The sequence below is a fragment of the Entelurus aequoreus genome, linkage group LG23 (assembly GCF_033978785.1).
Source record: "Entelurus aequoreus isolate RoL-2023_Sb linkage group LG23, RoL_Eaeq_v1.1, whole genome shotgun sequence".
In the NCBI taxonomy this organism is placed as follows: Eukaryota; Metazoa; Chordata; class Actinopteri; order Syngnathiformes; family Syngnathidae; genus Entelurus; species Entelurus aequoreus.
In genome coordinates this window covers 21193762-21212788 of record NC_084753.1, presented here as the reverse complement: position 1 = coordinate 21212788, position 19027 = coordinate 21193762, and the positions used below count along the sequence as shown (strand labels likewise).

Here is a 19027-nt window from a genome sequence, read left to right as displayed (position 1 = left end):
AACTAACAACTAATTTTATAATTGATTAATCTGTCGATTGCTTCGATTAATCGATTAATAATCGGATAAAAGAGACAAACTACATTTCTATCCTTTCCAGTATTTTATTGGGGAAAAAAACCAGCATACTGGCACCATGTTCTTTCAACTTGCCAAATAAAACAAGGCAAATGTTACAAGAATATATATTTTTTATAAAGCGCACCATTGTCATGCACAATAGCAATCATTTTGCTTGGGGGAATTTCAAACCTGGCTACTACCGTAATTTCCGGACTATAAGGCGCACCTGACTATAAGCCGCACCAGCTAAATTTAGGGGGAAATACAGATTGCTCCATATATAAGCCGCACCCGACTATAAGCCGCAGGCGTTTTGATGTGTAATTACCGTAGTATATAGGGGTTCCTGCTACCACGGAGGGGATTGTCGGGACAGAGATGACTGTTTGGGAACGCAAAGCGTCCCATTTATTAACAATAAATCTTTCAATCATTCAATCAAACTTTCACATCTTTGACATGGCGAACAGCATTAGTCTATCTTTCTTTGTGTGAATTCGCGGAAGTTTGTTATTTTCTCCTTGTGGTCGGGAGGGAGTTGCTGACTCAGAGTCGTCCGTGCCCTAACGGACAGTCCTTTTCATCTCATAAATCTGAGACACCATGATGGTCCACCTCTAAAATCTTCAATATTCATTTCTTTGGCGGTTGTTTGGGCTTTCAGTCGGATCTGCACGGTGGAAACACCCCGGTCGTCTGCTCTCTGTGGGTTCACCCAGTCCTCAAGAAAGTTTTCAAGTTCCGGCCATCTGCTTTTATTACCTCTGAAGGATTTTTTTGTCTTTTTGAATTGAATCAGTTCTTCATGCTGCATTCTCCAACGTCTCACCATTGATTCATTGATGTCAAGGGCACGTGCAGCAACTCTATTTCCTTCTTTGACAGCCAGATCGATTGCCTTTAACTTAAAAGCAGCATCATATGCACTTCTCCGTTTCTTTTCCATATTGAGGGTGTTTGCATGAACACTTCCTTCGCGCAAACTGTTGCTGACGCTCTCCTACTCTTTGTTTTGCTCTCGTTACCTGGCGCCAGATGTCTGCCTCGGTCTCGCGCATCCTCTGTAGTGCGCGCCCCTGGTTACCATAAGCCGTAGAAAAGCCGCACCGTTGTATAAGCCGCAGGGACCAGAACGAGGGGAAAAAGTAGCGGCTTATAGTCCGGAAATTACGGTACCTATTACAACCATTCTGCAATGTTGGATGCTGAATGTCTTTCCTCTAGTGGTATGGTCGTAAGGCAGATTGACTTCCATGTTCCATTCGTCTCCAATGTTATAGCATGTATTGCCAAGGTAGGCTTCCGTGGCTACACTTGTCCACACATCAGTAGTGAGAACAATTTTGCTCTGGGTGGCTTTTATGTCAGTCTACACTGCTTGGAATGTCTGCTCGTACTTCCTCTCCATCACTTTGGTAAAATGGGTCCTCGAGGGAAGAGTGTAACCAGGGTTGAGGACGTGAATCATTTGTCTAAAACCTTCATCCTCCACCATTGATAGTGGCCTCATGTCAGTTAGCAACATATTCAGAATAGTATCAGTCAATGCAGCCGCTTGCTGTGGTGTGCAGACCTTCCTTTGTACCAAGTCGCTAATGCTGGGTTGCTTCTTTCTGAAATGAGAGAAACCTTATTATTAACGTCATTAGTAGCATCATTTACATGTAACTTAATACTTACCTAGTTGATTTAATTAATAATTTCTGATAAGGCTGAAACGACGCGTCGACGTAGTCGACGTCATCGGTTACGTAAATACGTCGACGCCGTTTTTGTGCGTCGACGCGTCGCATAATGACGTCACACTACCGTCATGGCGAAGCGCAAAGCAGACGATCAAAGAAGACGATGCGAGCGGTGCGAGCGAGGGGGGAAAAGCATGCCAAAAGTGGTCAAAAGTGTGGGAGTATTTCAATAAACGGCCTAATAATGTTGTTGTATGCACACTGTGTCGAGCGGAAATGGCCTATCATAGCAGCACAACGGCTATGAACGAACATTTGAAAGAAAACCATCAACTAGTCAATCGTCCGCGCGAGCATACGTTGTCATCATTACACAAAAACATGAATGTGTCATTTGTATCTGCTAGGGGTGTAACGGTACGTGTTTTGTATTGAACCGTTTCGGTACGGGGCTTTCGGTTCGGTACGGGGGTGTACCGAACGAGTTTCTAAGCTAAAGTCTTAGCAAGCTGCTTTGCTCCGTCTGCCTCTGTCTCAGCACGCAGCATTGTCCCACCCACACAACCATCTGATTGGTACACACGCAGCATTGTCCCACCCACACAACCATCTGATTGGTACACACGAAGCATTATCAGCCAATCAGCAGTGCGTATTCAGAGCGCATGTAGTCAGCGCTTCAGCGTGGAGCAGATAGGTGTTTAGCAGGTGAGCATCAGGCAGCGGACTCTCCCCAAATGATAATAAACACCTCCCAGTCAACTACTAGTAACATCACTATGAGCCCGTTGACCTTCTAGAAACTTAAACTGCAGCTCAGCTCACTCGCAATCCTGGCTTGAGGTGAAGGCTAATTAGCTCTCAGTTCCAGCCACATCGACCCCTTCTGAGCGCCTATTTTCAGCTGCTGGGAATATTGTAAATAAGAAAAGAACCAAAGCATGTAGACATGCTAACCTTTCTTCATTACAACTGTTAGACACTCACTGGAATGAGTAGAATTGGTTATTGTGTACTGTGTTGGACTGGATGTTTATTTTGCACATTTTAAAAGCAATACTTAATGTTTACAGTGCTCCAGAATATTTAGATTGGCACTTTTTTGTATTGGATGTTTATCTTTATTTTTGCACATTTTAGCAAATAAGCAATACTTTCACTTTTGTTGAAATGTTTACACTGTTGTTACAGAATATTTCGTTTTGCACTTTTTTGTATTGGATGTTTATCTTTATTTTTGCACATTTTAAAGCAAAATAAGCAATACTTTTACTTTTGAAATGCTTATACTATTGCAGAATATTAAGATTTGCACTGGATGTTGACTCTTATATTTGCACATTAAAAAGCAAATAAGCTACTTTTAATTTTGTTAAATTTTAAAAGTTTTAAATGTTTACATTGTTACAGAATATTTAGTCATGTTGTTGTCAATGTTGACTGGGTGGCCATACTTCTTTTTTTTTGTAAATAAAAGCCATGCCTTTTGAAAAAACGGGCCTACATTTATTTTTTCATCTTCATTTTGAATAAAAAAATAATCGGTAAAAGGAAAAATAATCTATAGATTAATCGAAAAAAATAATCTATAGATTAACCGATTAATCGAAAAAATAATCTATAGATTAATCGATAGAAAAATAATCGTTAGCTGCAGCCTTAATTTCTGAAGTAAAAGGCAAATACACCACCACACTTTAAAAAAAGCTAAATGAAATAAATGGACATTGGGGATGCAGCATACACCAATAATAACACAGAAATGTAACTCATCAGATTAGAACTGGATCAGATATTGTACACGTTTCTGTTGTGAATAATAAAGGATTCATTTTAGGCTGCCTCTGAATAATAGCATGAAATATTCCAGAACCTTCATAACGTTTAGTTGTACTAAAGCGTCACTCAGATCTGAATATATTTATATAGCTTTATTGATCCATTATGAAAACCAACCTGAGATATTTCTGTCCGTTACGTTTATTTCGAAATTGGTAACCGTGCGTTTTCGCTCTCAAAACGGAGTCAAATCTGCCGGAGACACATTATCAGCCCCAAAGGGATAACGTTAACATTACTCACAAAAAAGCTGAACTCATGAATGCCTGTTGCCACTCAAAACAACACAGAAAATGAAGTCGTCGCACTCTCCAAAAAGTTCCTAACACTCTGAAAGTTAATACACAACAGTTGCTGCTGCGCTTCCTTAAAAAAAATCTCCTCATTTACAAAAGATTAAAAACACACAAAGACGGTCACAACGGAACAATGTACCCAGACTATGGACTTGCAAAGTTACATACCGTGAGTTCCCTTCATCCATGGCTCCCACATGTTTCCTCTTCAGGTGCTCCCGAAGCGATGTTGTACTTCCGTGCCATGCGAGGTCCATGCTGCACATTTTGCAGGAAACTGTCTTCTTTGAAGTCTTTAGAGTAAAGTGTTCCCACACTTTTGACGACTTAGGTCGTACACTTTTCTCCATTGAAGCAATAACCTCAAGATGTTTCTCCGCTGAACTATCCGTACTGTTTTCCTCCGCCATTTTTGTAATGTTTCCAGGCAAAGGAGGTGGTGACGTGAGCCGCACTTGACACATCATTGGCTGGCTTACTGCCACCTCATGAGACATAGCCGCAGCGAATGCGCATAGCACAGATCCAACGAATCGATGACTAAATTAATCGCCAACTATTTTTATAATCGATTAGTTGTTGCAGCCCTAAAGCAATTACTACCTGCTGCCACCTACTGATTTCAAAGAGTATTACACGGTCACTCTGCCGTGCTCTAGACAGCACAGACACTCAACAACGGCACATTTGCGGATTATAGTTACTGGTTTTCAAAAAATATTCTTAACCCAATTAGGTGAAATTACATAATCTCCCACAGCACACCAAACAATATGTCACAGTACACTAGTGTGCCGCAGCACAGTGGTTGAAAAACACTGCTCTCGCACAGCAAATTTATGACGTGCACAAAATCAAATCCCATCTGAACTGTAAACAAAATGAACACAATGTATTCTGTATGATTTTGCAATGCAACTGTGAGTGACCGGTGACAGCCTTATTTGACAATTTACAATGCATAAAAAAAGAAAAATGTGTTCTTGTCTTACATAGGGATTGTGAATAATAGGCAACATTCCAAAAAACTGCAGTTCCCCTTTAAATTCACAGAAATAATCCTCTTGCGCCCCGTTTGAAAGCGAGAGAGGAAGAAAAAAAACCAAAACAAAGACATGGATATTTATCGATGCTGGAAAAGTTATCGAGTTCCTTTAATTTTTTTTAACGTTTGATTAATTGATCATCGTCCCATCCCTACATGTGGCACTTAAACTGACATGGACCCGAGGGGTGTCAAACTAATTTTAGCTCAGGGGCCGCATGGAAGAAAATCTATTCCCAAGTGGGCCGGAATGGTAAAACCATGATAACTTAAAAATAAAGACAACTCCAGGTTGTTTACTTTGTTTTACTTTGGCCAAAAATAGAACAAGCACATTATGAAAACGTACGAAACACAAATAATCCTCTGGACAAAACACACGTTTTTGGAAAATTCTGAGGAAATTGATGCAGTTTTGAAAAACACAATGAAGAACACAATGAGCTTAGGCTTCGTCTTAGTGTATCTACAAAGCCAGGATTACACTTTTTAAGTCATAGTCTTCAACATGTAAACTCTTCGAGGTTTCAAATACCTCCTTTATCCAGTGCTAACTCAAGAAACTGAGATAAAAACTATTCAAAAGAGTTTGAGTTTTCTCGTTTTTGACAGAGACATTATGGGGGTGTAAGGGTGCCAAATAACGATGTGTTAGAAGCAGAAGACATAGGTTTTAAGTTTCATTTTGGCCAAGGGAGAGGAGCCGCAGCCATGCTTTACTGTGTACCTCTTGCTAGTCCTAACAGAATTGCTATTGTGACATCCAGTGGACACATTTAGAAAAGCCGTTTCTGTCATTCAAAAAAAAATGCGGCTCATTTTAACCCTTGGCAAACTCATCACCGTATGGGCCGTATGTTTGACACCCTTGCCATAAACTATAGCATACAAAAAAGCGCAATGCGCATAAAGTCTGTGCAGAACGGAGGAAGTACAGCAAAAATGAGCACTGAACAATTTCAATGGCTCCACTTTAAACTGTCCTTGCTTCTCTATACCACGTAAGCATCCGATGTTCTTGAGGACGGCGTGGCCCGGTTGGGAGAGTCGCTGTGCCAGCAACCTGAGGGATCCTGGTTCGATCCCCAGCTTCTACCAACCTAGTCACGTCCGTTGTGTCCTTGAGCAAGACACTTCACCCTTGCTCCTGATGTGTCATGGTTAGGGCCTTACATGGCAGCTCCCGCCATCAGTGTGTGAATGTGTGTGTAAATGGCTGAATGTGGAAATAGTGTCAAAGCGCTTTGAGTACCTTGAAGGTAGAAAAGCGCTATACAAGTATAACCCATTTACCATTTGTGTCTGTAGGTGACGTATCAGCTGAAGATCCCGTGCACGGCGCTCTGCATGGTCCTAATGCTGAGGCGCACTCTCAGCAGGTTGCAGTGGTTCGCCATCGCCATGCTCTGTGGAGGCGTCATGCTCGTGCAATGGAAGCCTATGCACGCCACTAAAGTCCCGGTAAGGGTTCCGAATGTCTCCATAGCAACCGGTTATAACAACCACCTGTGTCATCCGGTCTTCTTTTTTCTGTGTCCAGGTTGAGCAAAACCCTTTTGTTGGCTTCATGGCCATCGCTATTGCGGTCCTTTGCTCTGGGTTTGCAGGTAGTCGTCACGCACTGATTTCACTTTATTAGTATTGCTTCCAAATGTGCACCTGTGCTTCAGGTGTGTACTTCGAGAAGGTCCTGAAGAGCTCCGACACATCCTTGTGGGTGAGAAACATCCAGATGTACATATCTGGCATCGTGATCACCATGCTGGCCGTGCTACTGAACGACGGCCAGAAGGTCGTGGAGAAAGGCTTCTTCTTCGGTTACACGCCCTATGTGTGCTTTGTTGTATGTGAGTACAAGGCCAGCAGTTTGTTTTTTTCGGTCACGCTAGACGTCTCTCTAACACTCCGCCGCTTCTGTGTGCTGCCAGCACTGGCCAGCGTAGGAGGTCTGTACACGTCCGCCGTGGTGAAATACACCGACAACATCATGAAGAGCTTCTCTGCCGCCGCCGCCATCGTTCTGTCCACCGTGGCGTCCCGCATCTTTTTTGGACTGCACATAAGTAAGATCTTCTCGTGTTGTGCTGTGACGAGTGAGTGAGAGGTTGGATTGGCTTGTTTCAGGCGACAGCGCCTACCCTCAATAAAACAACCTTTGTATGAGTAAGAATGTAACAATATGAAAATGTTTATTGTGACCAAAATGATCATGGCTATTATTATCGTGGTACTGTTGAATGTGCTCAAAAAGTACACACACTGAAATCATAAGTTATTTTTTTAAATAGCTAAAATAAGTACTCACTGTTAGAAAAGCCACTGTTTTACTTTAGCCGCCAGATAACAGTAGAGGGTTGAATTTCTTAAAATGTGTTTTGTGGCAATTCCAACGTTGACCACAGCATCAGTTGCTATGTAGAGTGGAGCTTTCCATCAATTTTTAGCAGACTGCATTGCAAAATGATTAGCCCACCAACCCCCTCTTTCTGTCACGTGAAATCCACCCAGGAATGGGCCCATATGAATTCCTTCCCTACTATATTAAAGGCCTACTGAAACCCACTACTACCGACCACGCAGTCTGATAGTTTATATATCAATGATGAAATCTTAACATTGCAACACATGCCAATACGGCCGGGTTAACTTATAAAGTGCAATTTAAAATTTCCCACTAAACTTCCGGTTCAAAACGTCTATGTATGATGACGTATGCGCGTGACGTCAATCGTTGAAACGGAAGTATTCGGACACATTGTATCCAATACAAAAAGCTTGGTTTTCATCGCAAAATTTCACAGTATTCTGGACATCTGTGTTGGTGAATCTTTTGCAATTTGTTTAATGAACAATCAAGACTGCAAAGAAGAAAGCTGTAGGTGGGATCGGTGTATTAGCGGCTGGCTACAGCAACACAACCAGGAGGACTTTGACTTGGATAGCAGACGCGCTATCCGACGCTAGCCGCCGACCGCATCTATGATCGGGTGAAGTCCTTCGTCGCTCCGTCGATCGCTGGAACACAGGTGAGCACAGGTGTTAATGAGCAGATGAGGGCTGGCTGGCGTAGGTGGATAGCTAATGTTTTTAGCATAGCTCTGTGAGGTCCTGTTGCTAAGTTAGCTTCAATGGCGTCGTTAGCAACAGCATTGTTAAGCTTCGCCAGGCTGCAAAGCATTAACCGTGTAGTTACATGTCCATGGTTTAATAGTATTGTTGATTTTCTGTCTATCCTTCCAGTCAGGGGTTTATTTCTTTTGTTTCTATCTGCAGTTAAGCCCGATGGTATCACGTTAGCTCCGTAGCTAAAGTGCTTCGCCAATGTATTGTCGTGGAGATAAAAGTCACGTTCGCGTTCGACTCTCATTTTCAAGAAGATATAGTATCCGAGGTGGTTTAAAATACAAATCCGTGATCCACAATAGAAAAAGGAGAGAGTGTGGAATCCAATGAGCCAGCTTGTACCTAAGTTACGGTCAGAGCGAAAAATGATGCGTCCTGCACTGCACTCTAGTCCTTCACTCTCACGTGCCTCATCCACAAATCTTTCATCCTATCAGCGACCAAAAGTTGCGAACTTTATCGTCGAGGTTCTCTACTAAATCCATCCATCCCTAAATCCTTTCAGCAAAAATATGGCAACATCGCGAAATGATCAAGTATGACACATAGAGTGGATCTGCTATCCTCGTTTAAATAAAAACATTTAATTTCAGTAGGCCTTTAAAGTACCAGTAGAGTGGAAAAACAAGTTGCCTCTATATTGAAGCTATTATCATTTCTTTCTGATGTATGACACCGAAAGACTTACAAAGTTTGCGAATAAATAGATATGATCAAAATAGTATTAATCTTACGGAGATTCCCGAGCCATTTTGAGAGATAATGAGCTAGCCAGTCGCGTGAACGCGTGACGTAGAGGTAGGAACCACAGATCCCTTTCCCACCAAAAACAAACTTTGTGAGAGCCGACAAAGAAATTATGATCCAGAACCTTACATTGTTGATCCTGAATATAAGGAGGATGATCTACAAGTTTTAAAAGCTCTGCTAAACAGACCCAGCTTTAGTGAAACACTGAGCATCATGTAGAAATATTGTTAAATGCTGAACAAGAAATACAAACCACAAACATAATAAAATGATCGCTTACTGTACGATGTCTGCTCTTACTTCGATGATGACTGATAGGATGTCCATATATTCCCCGTTAGATGAAGAATTAATCATGATGCACACGAAGGGTTGACAAAGAAAAGTCTCTCTGCAGACACCGTCTTCGGTTGTGTGTGTTTGTCTCCATCTCTGTGTATACATTAAATGTCACCGATGAACCACTTCTAGATTTATAGCTAAATCCTCCTATTATCCAAATGAGAGGCATGATTTATAACCTAGAATAACTCTGACGAGCCAAAACACAATGATGCGGGAGCAGCAGGACATCGATGCCGGCTCACAGAAAAGCAGCATAGGGCTACTTAGCTGTGTGCTATCAGTCCTCCGCTAAAAAATTATTTGTCTGCGTTAGCGCTTATAATAACAACATTGCTAATATTTTGTTAATATTCAGGTCACGATGTGTATAAAGAGTGTTGTTGGCGGGTTTTGGATGGTTATTTAGAGAGTTTTGTGTGCGAAAAAGAGAGCCTCCAAAAAAAGTAAAAAGTTTACATACGGCTGTCTTGAGTTTCCAATAATTTATACAACTCTTCTTTTTTTGTGATAGAGTGATTGGAGCACATACTTGTTGGTCACAAAAAAACATTCATGAATTTGGTTCTTTTATGCATTTATAATGGGTCTACTGAAAATGTGACCAAATCTGCTGGGTCAAAAAGTATACATAAAGCAATGTTAATATTTGGTTACATGTCCCTTGGCAAGTTCCACTGCAATAAGGCGCTTTTGGCAGCCATCCACAAGCTTCTGGTTGAATTTTTGAGCACTCCTCTTGACAAAATTGGTGCAGTTCAGCTAAATGTGTTGGTTTTCTGACATGGACTTGTTTCTTCAGCATTGTCCACACGTTTAAGTTAGGACTTTGGGAAGGCCATTCTAAAACCTTAATTCTAGCCTGATTTAGCCATTCCTTTACCACTTTTGACGTGTGTTTGGGGTCATTGTCCTGTTGGAACACCCAACAGCGCCCAAGACCCAACCTCCGCACTGATGATTTTAGGTTGTCCTGAAGAATTTGAAAAATGTTAAAACAACAGAAAAGTGTCACATTGTTGATGTTCATGCAGAAAGATGAGCGAAGAAGCTTGGAAAGACAAACGTGTAAACACGAAACTTGTAATCCTCCTTTTTCATTGTCCCATTTACTCTCTGTAAAGCACCAGTTCCATTGGCAGCAAAATAGTCCCAGAGCATAATACTACCACCACCATGCTTGACGGTAGGAATGGTGTTCCTAGGATTAAAGGCCTCACCTTTTCTCCTCCAAACATATTGCTGGGTATTGTGGCCAAACAGCTCCATTTTTGTTTCATCTGACCACAGAACTTTCCTCCAGAAGGTCTCATCTTTGTCCATGTGATGTCTTTTGACCACGACTGTATACTGATAGATAGATATACAAAAAGGTAAATAGATAGATAGACAGCCTGGCCAAATCCCTTTGACCCAATGTGGCCCCCGAGTCAAAAAGTTTGGGGACTCCTGATTTAGGCTATGTCAGTCATTTGTATGAAATACAAAATGTTAAAAATGTGTTTGTTTCCACAGCGACCACATTTGCATCGGGAACCATCTTGGTGTGCGTGTCCATCTATCTGTACGGCCTTCCAAAGCAGGACACGTACAAGCTGAGTGTGGAGGACAGCGAACAGAAGTCCAAACAGAAACCAATTAGTGTGTGAGACCCTGATCCAGCGAGGAGGATGAAGTATCCAAGTAGGGACAACATGTTTCTGTTTTTCCTAGGGATGATACTCGAAACCGGTTTTCCCGGTTGTTTGATAAGAAAAGAACCGAGTCCTCGGACTTGAATCCCTTTTTGAGAACCGGTACCCGTTATCGAGACCACTATAGTAAAGGAAAAGAGTTGATTCTTTATTCGAATCCCGTCCCGACCAGAAATGCTCCGTGGGACATCACAATAAATGACGTCACGTAGCTCAGTCATTAGGCGCAGATAGCGAAAGCAGGAAAACAATGGACGGGAAAAAGCGCTCCAAGGTGTAATAAAGTTCAAAACAAAAGCTATAATCCATCGAATAACTTTACTGAGAGATTTTAGCAGGGTAAAACACATGACGAACACTTTTACGACCAACCGGAAACATAGCAACGCACCTCCTTTACGGCAGCTGTCGCAACGTTCTTAAAACAACCGCAGCACATATATATATATACAACATATCTCCCTTTTTTAACTTTTGTTTTTCTTTCCTTGTAAACAAAACAAAATCACACTGTAGATGTGTTGTCTGTCTAATTATAAATAATGCAGACGAGGCGTGTTGGCTGAGTTCTTGACGTTTACTTTCACAGCGTGGCAACATGCAACACTTTTCGGGGCTACCGCGCATGCTCGTAACTCCCGTTGCATGCTGGGTAGTGTAGTTGTTTTATTCTCTAGCTCATAACATTTTTCCCCCATAAAGAAATAATGTTAACTCAATAAAGTTTATTTCTTTTTTTAGCTTTAACTTTTCATTTATTAGCATTGTAACCACATTTGCAAAGAACTTTTCTCTTCATAGAATGTTCTTTCAATAAAGAAATAAAGTGCAAAAATGTCAAAGCATCATAACAAACAGTTATGTCAAATAGCAGCAGAAGTGCACTTTTTGGAGAGCTGTATTATTTTCAGTTTTGTGCCCAAGGGACTGATTTTATTTAACACTATATTATTATTTATACACCTATAGTGATCACAGAGACAGGTTGTTTTTGTGTTACTGTATATATTTGTTTCTCTGAAAAATCCCACTTAATATACTTTGGGTAACAACAGTCAATATTTATTTATTTTATTTTATTTTTTTAGGTGGGTAACTGTCAATATTTATTTATTTATTAGATTTTATTTTTTCATTATATAATAAAAGTGAGCTTTTGTTAAACCAAATATTGTGTGTTTTTTTCCATATACAACAACCTATCTGGACTCGATAAGAGAATCGATAAGGAATCGGTTCGATAAGAGGATTCGATAATAGGCTCGAACTCGATAATTCCTTATCAAACATCATCCCTAGTTTTTCCTAACCAACACTGAGTTTATCAACTTGACACTTTTTTCCTCTCCAAATAATGGATGTTCTGTTAAATCAAGATTTAAAGACACTTTTTTATGAATACAATGACTTTCTGGTATTTTCACGCCTTCTTGTGATCTTATGTAGATATGTGGGATGTAGTGCACGTCTAAACTGGAGGGCGGAGTTAGTTTAACCAAGGAATCTAGCTGGAAACACAACACAGGTCAAATATGGGTAAATAGTAAAGACTCAACTTGAGTTGATTTATATAGCACTCAAAGCGCTTCACAGATAAGTGAGAACCCATCATTCATTCACACCTGGTGGTGGTAAGCTACTTTCATAGCCACAGCTGCCCTGGGGTAGACTGACGGAAGCGTGGCTGCCAGTTTGCGCCTACGGCCCCTCCGACCACCACCTATCATTCATCATTCATTCACCAGCACTGGGGCCAAGGGTGAAGTATCCTGCCTAAGGACACAATGGCAGCGATTAGGATGTCAAGAGGCGGGGAGCGAACCTGCAACCCTCAGGTTTCTGGCACGGCTGCTCTACCCACTACGCCAATGGTAGTACATTGTTTATAGGATATGGTCAAGAAGGTCAGAAATGGACAATTTCTGAATTCCTGGGGAACCTTAACTTCCCTCAATTTTCCTTTTTCAGGGTTGTGGGGAAAGTGATGCTAATCCTTCCTGCAATTTTTGCATGTGGAGCAGCCCCATCCTGCACAACAGGGCATTGTTTACATGGCAAAAAAACTATTCAATTAAAAGAGATGTCCGATGAGGAAGAGCAGTATATGCATAGCTCCAGTTGTGGCCGGCTCAAAGTTGGTTCCCAACATGGCGCCCAGTAGTCACGTGAGGGGCTTTTGACCAATCTTTTAAGAGATGGTCAGGAACGGAGTTGTCCATAGGCTCTCGGAAGACGGCTCTGACAGAGCCTATACACTACTGCCATATAAGGCCTTAGAATTGCAACTGCATGCAAAAGCTACAATACTTGCGAATGAGACTGAGAAATAGGAAAACAAGACATAACAACTGGACAGCGTATTTATCATAAAAATCAAATTTTTACTTGCTACATTTAAATATTTTATTTTATTAATAAACAAGGAACATCCATTAAAACACACAAAAAAGAACCAAAACTTCAGTTCAGTTCAGTTTCAGGTTATTTCGAACATGCATACAATACAATGTAATGCATCACACATTTACAGTTGTTTCATAAAGGAGTAGGAAGAAGCAGAGCTTATTTAATCATACCCCTTTTCATACCATAGCAATGTTATCCCATTTCCTTGTTCTCTGTAACAGAACAGTGAACAAATAAATAATTATACCATAGTAAGCAAACAAATATTAAATACATAAATAATCTTTGTCTCAATAAAAAAATAAAATTAAAAAAAAGGGTTCAAGATGTTCATCATAATTCTTGTTCTGTGTACTTTGTGAGCACTTGTAGTTTGAACAGTCTCTTAAACTGAATCATATTGGTGCTTTGTTTGATTTCTTTGGTTAATCCATTCCATAATTTAATTCCACATACCGATACGCTAAAGGTTTTAAGTGTTGTACGAGCATACAAATGTTTTAAATTAGATATTCCTCTAAGGTTATATTTCTCTTTTGTTGAGAAGAATTGTTGTACATTCTTGGGTAGCAGGTTATAGTTTGCTTTGAGAAGGTGACCACCTTCAGGGGTTTGCGTGTCCACCAGGGGAGGAAAAAGTGCAAAGAGGGAGGCCATCAGCAACATTGCACTGCAACCGCAGGTCAGACAAGGGGAACCCAAAGCCAGGTGGCAAACCACAGTGCTGAGGGATCCACCGTTGCTGAGGAAAGGCAGGCGGAGGACACAAGAGGGCCCTTTGTGGACACCACTGCCTCTGAGAGTGGCACTGACGAAGACGCACATAGAACACAAAGCAACCCCAACAACCAGGAGCAAAGCCAGAGAGCAGAGAGGACAGAAGCTGGAAGGAGGCAGCTGGTCAAATGGCCTAAAGCAAACGAAGTTGCGGTCTGGCAGAAGCTGGACAAGGACCTCAGCCTTATCCTGGAGCACTCACTGCGTGGCCAGGTGGAAATCAAGCTGAACCGCATTGGAGACATCCTGTACGATGAATGCAGAGGCAGGTTTGGAGTAGCCACTGAAAAGCGGAAATCTGGCCCAATGCGGAAAGGAAGGAGGGAGAGAGAAATCGAGCAGCCGGTGAAGAGACGGTGTCAACTCCGGAAACAGTGGAGGAAGGCAAGCAAGGAGGAGAAAGAGGGCCTGAAGCCACCTCAGTGGCTTCAGGCCCTCAGGATGAGGTGAGACAAGATCTTGCCAGCCTACGGAGGGCTGAGCGCATTCGCAAACGCTGAAGGCGGAAGGAGAAAGAGAGGAGTAACTTCTTCAAAAATCCCTTCAAGCATGCGAGACAGCTGCTAGAGGACAAGAGAAGCGGAAAGCTGGATATTACCAAATCTGAGCTGGAGAATCACATCAAGGAACAGTACAGTGACCCAGCAAAGTCAACTCCGCTGGGATCCCCTGGTTATGTTCCTCGCCCAGCTCCCCCGGCCTTCCTCTTTAATGCTGCCCTCCCCAAACTCAGCGAGGTGGCAGAGGTCGTCCGGAAAGCAAGAGCTGCCTCAGCCCCAGGCCCCAATGGGATACCATACAAGCTGTATAAGTACTGCCCAGGGGTCCTGAGACATCTCTGGAACCTGCTGAGAGTGGCCTGGAAAAAACAAGTCATCCCTTCAGAGTGGCAAAGAGCGGTTAGTTTAAATCCCAAAGGAGCAGAACTCTAGTACGATCAGCCAGTTCGGGAGCATCACCCTCCTAAATGTCGAAGGGAAGATTTTCTTCTCCATCCTGGCCAAGAGGTTGACCAGCTACCTCACAAGCAACGGGTACATCGACACCAGCTGCCAGAAGGCAGGCGTGCCAGGCTTCCCAGGCTGTGTGGAACACTTTGCAGTAATATGGGAGCAGATCCAAAGGGCGAAGAGAGAGAGAGAGGTGACCTGCATGTCGTGCGGCTGGAACTTGCCAATGCATACGGGTCTGTCCCCCACCAACTCATCGAGTTCGCCCTGGACTTCTTCCATGTACCAGTCTGCATCAGAGCCCTGGTAGCCAAGTACTTTGGAGACCTCCAGATGTGCTGCACTCATCAGGACTTCACAACAGGCTGGCAACAGCTTGAAGTAGGCATCGCCATGGGTTGTTCAATCTCGCCCATCCTGTTCGTTGCAGCCTTCGAGATCATCCTCATAGGGGCTAGGAAGATGGTCGGAGGAGTGAAACTGCCTTCAGGAAAGAGGCTACCAGCAGTGAGAGGCTACCTGGATGATATCACCACCATACTTCAGACAGCAGAATGTACAACAAGACTGCTGAAGAGGATCGACGAGCTTGTGGGCTGGGCAAGGATAAAGATCAAACACCCCAAATCACGCAGGAAAGGAGTCAGAAGTGACAACACCATCTTTGTCGCAGGCGGTGAGAATATCCCATTGCTGGCCGATCAACCTGTTCGTAGCCTGGGTCCCACCTACACAGCAGAGCTCTCTGACAGGCAGATGGGGGAGACGGTGAGGAAGCAGCTTGCAGATGGCCAGGCCATGATCAATCAAAGCCAACTCCCTGGGAAGTACAAAGTATGGTGCTACCAGTTCATCAGAATCAGAAATACTATATTAATCCCTGAGGGAAAATTTAAATTTTCAGCACAATCCCATTCAAGATCGTACTGTACCAAAGGGTGATGTGGTCACTGAAGATGAGCGAAATCCCCTCCTCAGTGGTAAGTAAGATGGACGGGCTGGCAAACTCGTTCATCAGAAAGTGGCTGGGACTACCAAGGTGCCTCTCAGACGTAGGCCTCTTTGGTAGGAACTCGCTTCAACTACCACTGCGATCCATCAGCCTGGGATACAAGCAAGAGAAGGCTCGGCTGGTGCTGGAGCTGAGGGAATCCACTGACCAGTTGGTGAGAGCAGTGGGCACCCAGATAAGAACAGGAAGAAAGTGGAAAGCCCAAGAATAGGTCAACACTGCAATCTGCAGGCTGAAGCACCATGAAGTGGCCGGCAGAGTTCAGGAAGGTCGAGCAGGCCTTGGGATGGGCGAGGCTCCCTTGTTCTGGTCAAAGGCTTCCAAAGAAGACCGAAGAGCCATGGTGGTGGCAGAAGTGGCAAGAACTGAGCAGGAACGCCTATACATCAAAGCGGTGTCCCAGGGCCAGCAAGGTCATTGGACATCGTGGGAAGGTCTCACAGACAGGTCTATGTCATGGTCTGACCTGTGGAAGATCCCCCAAGCCAGGCTCAGCTTCCTGATCAGAGCAACGTATGACACTTTGCCTTGTCCCCGAAACCTCCAACAATTGTTTGGTGCCGAGGAGACCTGTCCCCTCTGCAACACCATCAATCCAAGCCTCCAGCACATCCTGCACAGCGTTGTTGCAAGGCCGCTACAGATGGCGACACGACCAAGTCTTGAGAAAGCTGGCAGAGGTGTCAGAGATCTGCAGAAAGGAGGCGAATAGCTGACGTTCCGCTCCAGCCAGACATCCCATCCAGTTCGCGAGGGCTGGAGAGGGTGCCAACCCCCCCCCCCCCCCCCCCCCCCCCCCCGCCAGAGAGCTACAGCGAGACTCCTCTCAACAGGAAATTAGTGGAGCATGAGGGTCGACCTGGGGAAGCAGCTCCAGTGCCCCAGGGACATCGTCGAAAAATCACTACGGCCAGACCTGGTCTTCTGGTCAGAGGCTTGCAAGACGGTTCTTCTGGTCGAGCTCACTGTCCCATGGGAAGGGGGGTTGGAGGCTACTTATGAGCGGAAGCGAGCCAAGTACTCTGACCTGGCAGCAGAGTGCAGGGAGGCTGGCTGGAAAGCTCAGATCTGCCCTGTGGAAGTGGGGTGTAGTGGCTTCGTGGGTTCCTCAACTGCACGCTTACTCCGAGACATTGGATGCACAGGAGCGGGGCATCAGAAAGCCATGAAAGAGCTGGCTGAGGAGACGGACAAAGGCAGCTTCTGGCTGTGGCTAAGGAGGAAGCATAAGAGTTGGGGGGCAAACACCTAAGGCATCAGCAGGGGGTGGCAGGGAAATATCCCTGCCATCGCTCCGCCACCATGAGACATACTGGGGTTAAAGGAGCGAAACGTTGGTGAATGGCGGTCCCCAGCTGATGACCCGTTTATGCCCACATAGGTGTTCAGTGAGGTGTCACAGCACACCTGTTCAAAAGACACTGGAGGAGGTGCGTCAGGCAGCAATGCCCAGCAGGAATTCCATCACCTGTATCTTGATATGTTGTGCATAATTTTAGCTGTTTGCAATTGCACCAAATCGTTGCATTTCCATAATTGTAATTTAATAAATAAAGGATTTGTGCGTTCTCCATATCCAACATTATGTATTATTCTAATTGATCTTTTTTGTAACAGCTGGTGAATGAAGCGCACATTTGTAGTTGTTTCCCCATATTTCTACACAGTAACTCAGATATGGTAACACTAGCGAGCAGTAGAGAATATGAAGTGATTTTTGGTCTATGGAAATCGATACTTGGTACCAGTACCGATTTCCATAGCATACATAAAAGGTTGTAGTTAGCATTTTTACTCTAAATATTCAGATTCCTTAATATTCCATACAATCGCTCGGGCATTTTCCAATAGTTTCTAACACACCAATAAAAGTTGGAAGTGTTCTTCAAGATAATTTTGACATTTTCTGTCTCTCCATCCAGGTTGTCAATCTCCAGGTTGATGTTATCTGCAAGCAGCTGCAAGCTGGGGTGGATGTACAAGTTTGCTACTGAGGAAAGCTAGCGTTACAAGGAGGGCCGAGTCATCCTGGAGAAGGTGCTGGTGAGGGAGTGCGAGGGTTTCGAGCACATACCCACGGACACCTCTTGAAAAGTAACGCGAGTTGTTAGCGTTACAGTCGCGCAAAGTATGCGCGTACCACAGCTCTGCCACTGACCGCAGAAAGGTGTGTAACAACATTGCTTGCAACATTGTGATGTTCAATATGGTGCCATAGAATCAGGATGGAGGGTGCATTCATGCAGCTGGGTTGCATACTCGCTTTGGCCAGTTTTGAATCTTCAGTCTAATGAAGTAATGGGAAGATTATCATTTACACATTCCTTCAGTGCGTTGCCAGGCTTGCAACTATTTAATTTTCATACATAAAATATGTTGTCAACTATTGTTGATTGGTTTTATACATACTGATGGAACCAGATCTTTTCCATATATCCATATTTAAGTGTTACTTCTTTCCTTCCATAGTCGTATTACAAAATAGCTAGTATTCTTCCTTCTTTCTCTCTCTCATAGTAAGGTGTCGGCCTGCTAGCAGTGGAATGCAGAGAGTAGAGATAACTCGGAGTAGTCTAAACAACGGGGGTGGGAGCGAGGGACATAGTGAAGAACACAGGAGTTCCGGGGTTTTGGGAGATCGATCTAGACTGGGCGAGGGAACGCTTCTGTACTGGATTGGGTCTCACGTTTGTCTTCAAAGCTTTGAGAATAAACAGGATGATTAGTGCACTTTGGTAGCAAGGGTTAAAACTTCCCAGCTGATATTTAAACTGTTACCTCTTTTGCTTCAGCTTTAAGGCTGCTCAAATGTAAATTGTGTTGTTTTAATGTATCATTTGGAAAATAAATACATACCACATTTTTCATGCAGATGTTCTTTTTGGCACAAGTTGTACCTCAATCATTGGGGGGCAAAAAAGCAAATACATTTTATTCATACATTACTATTTGTAGAACTTGTCATTATCAACAAAAAAAGAATATAACAATTAAAGGCCTACTGAAATGAATTTTTTTTATTTAAACGGGGATAGCAGATCAATT

At 43.3% G+C, this 19027-nt stretch overlaps 1 protein-coding gene across 1 annotated transcript in view; it reads left to right on the top strand.

Annotated features, from left to right (window-relative positions):
• The window catches only part of LOC133640560 (CMP-sialic acid transporter-like), a 31311-nt gene extending 12550 nt beyond the window's left edge, over positions 1–18761 (top strand). Inside the window, exons 4-9 of the mRNA XM_062034043.1 lie at positions 6237–6389; positions 6469–6535; positions 6599–6775; positions 6857–6991; positions 10659–10826; positions 17905–18761. Of these exons, the coding sequence (XP_061890027.1) occupies positions 6237–6389; positions 6469–6535; positions 6599–6775; positions 6857–6991; positions 10659–10792 (666 nt within the window). The 3' untranslated portion in view covers positions 10793–10826; positions 17905–18761. The remainder of the gene's footprint in view (positions 1–6236; positions 6390–6468; positions 6536–6598; positions 6776–6856; positions 6992–10658; positions 10827–17904) is intronic.
• Positions 18762–19027: the final 266 nt, after the last annotated feature.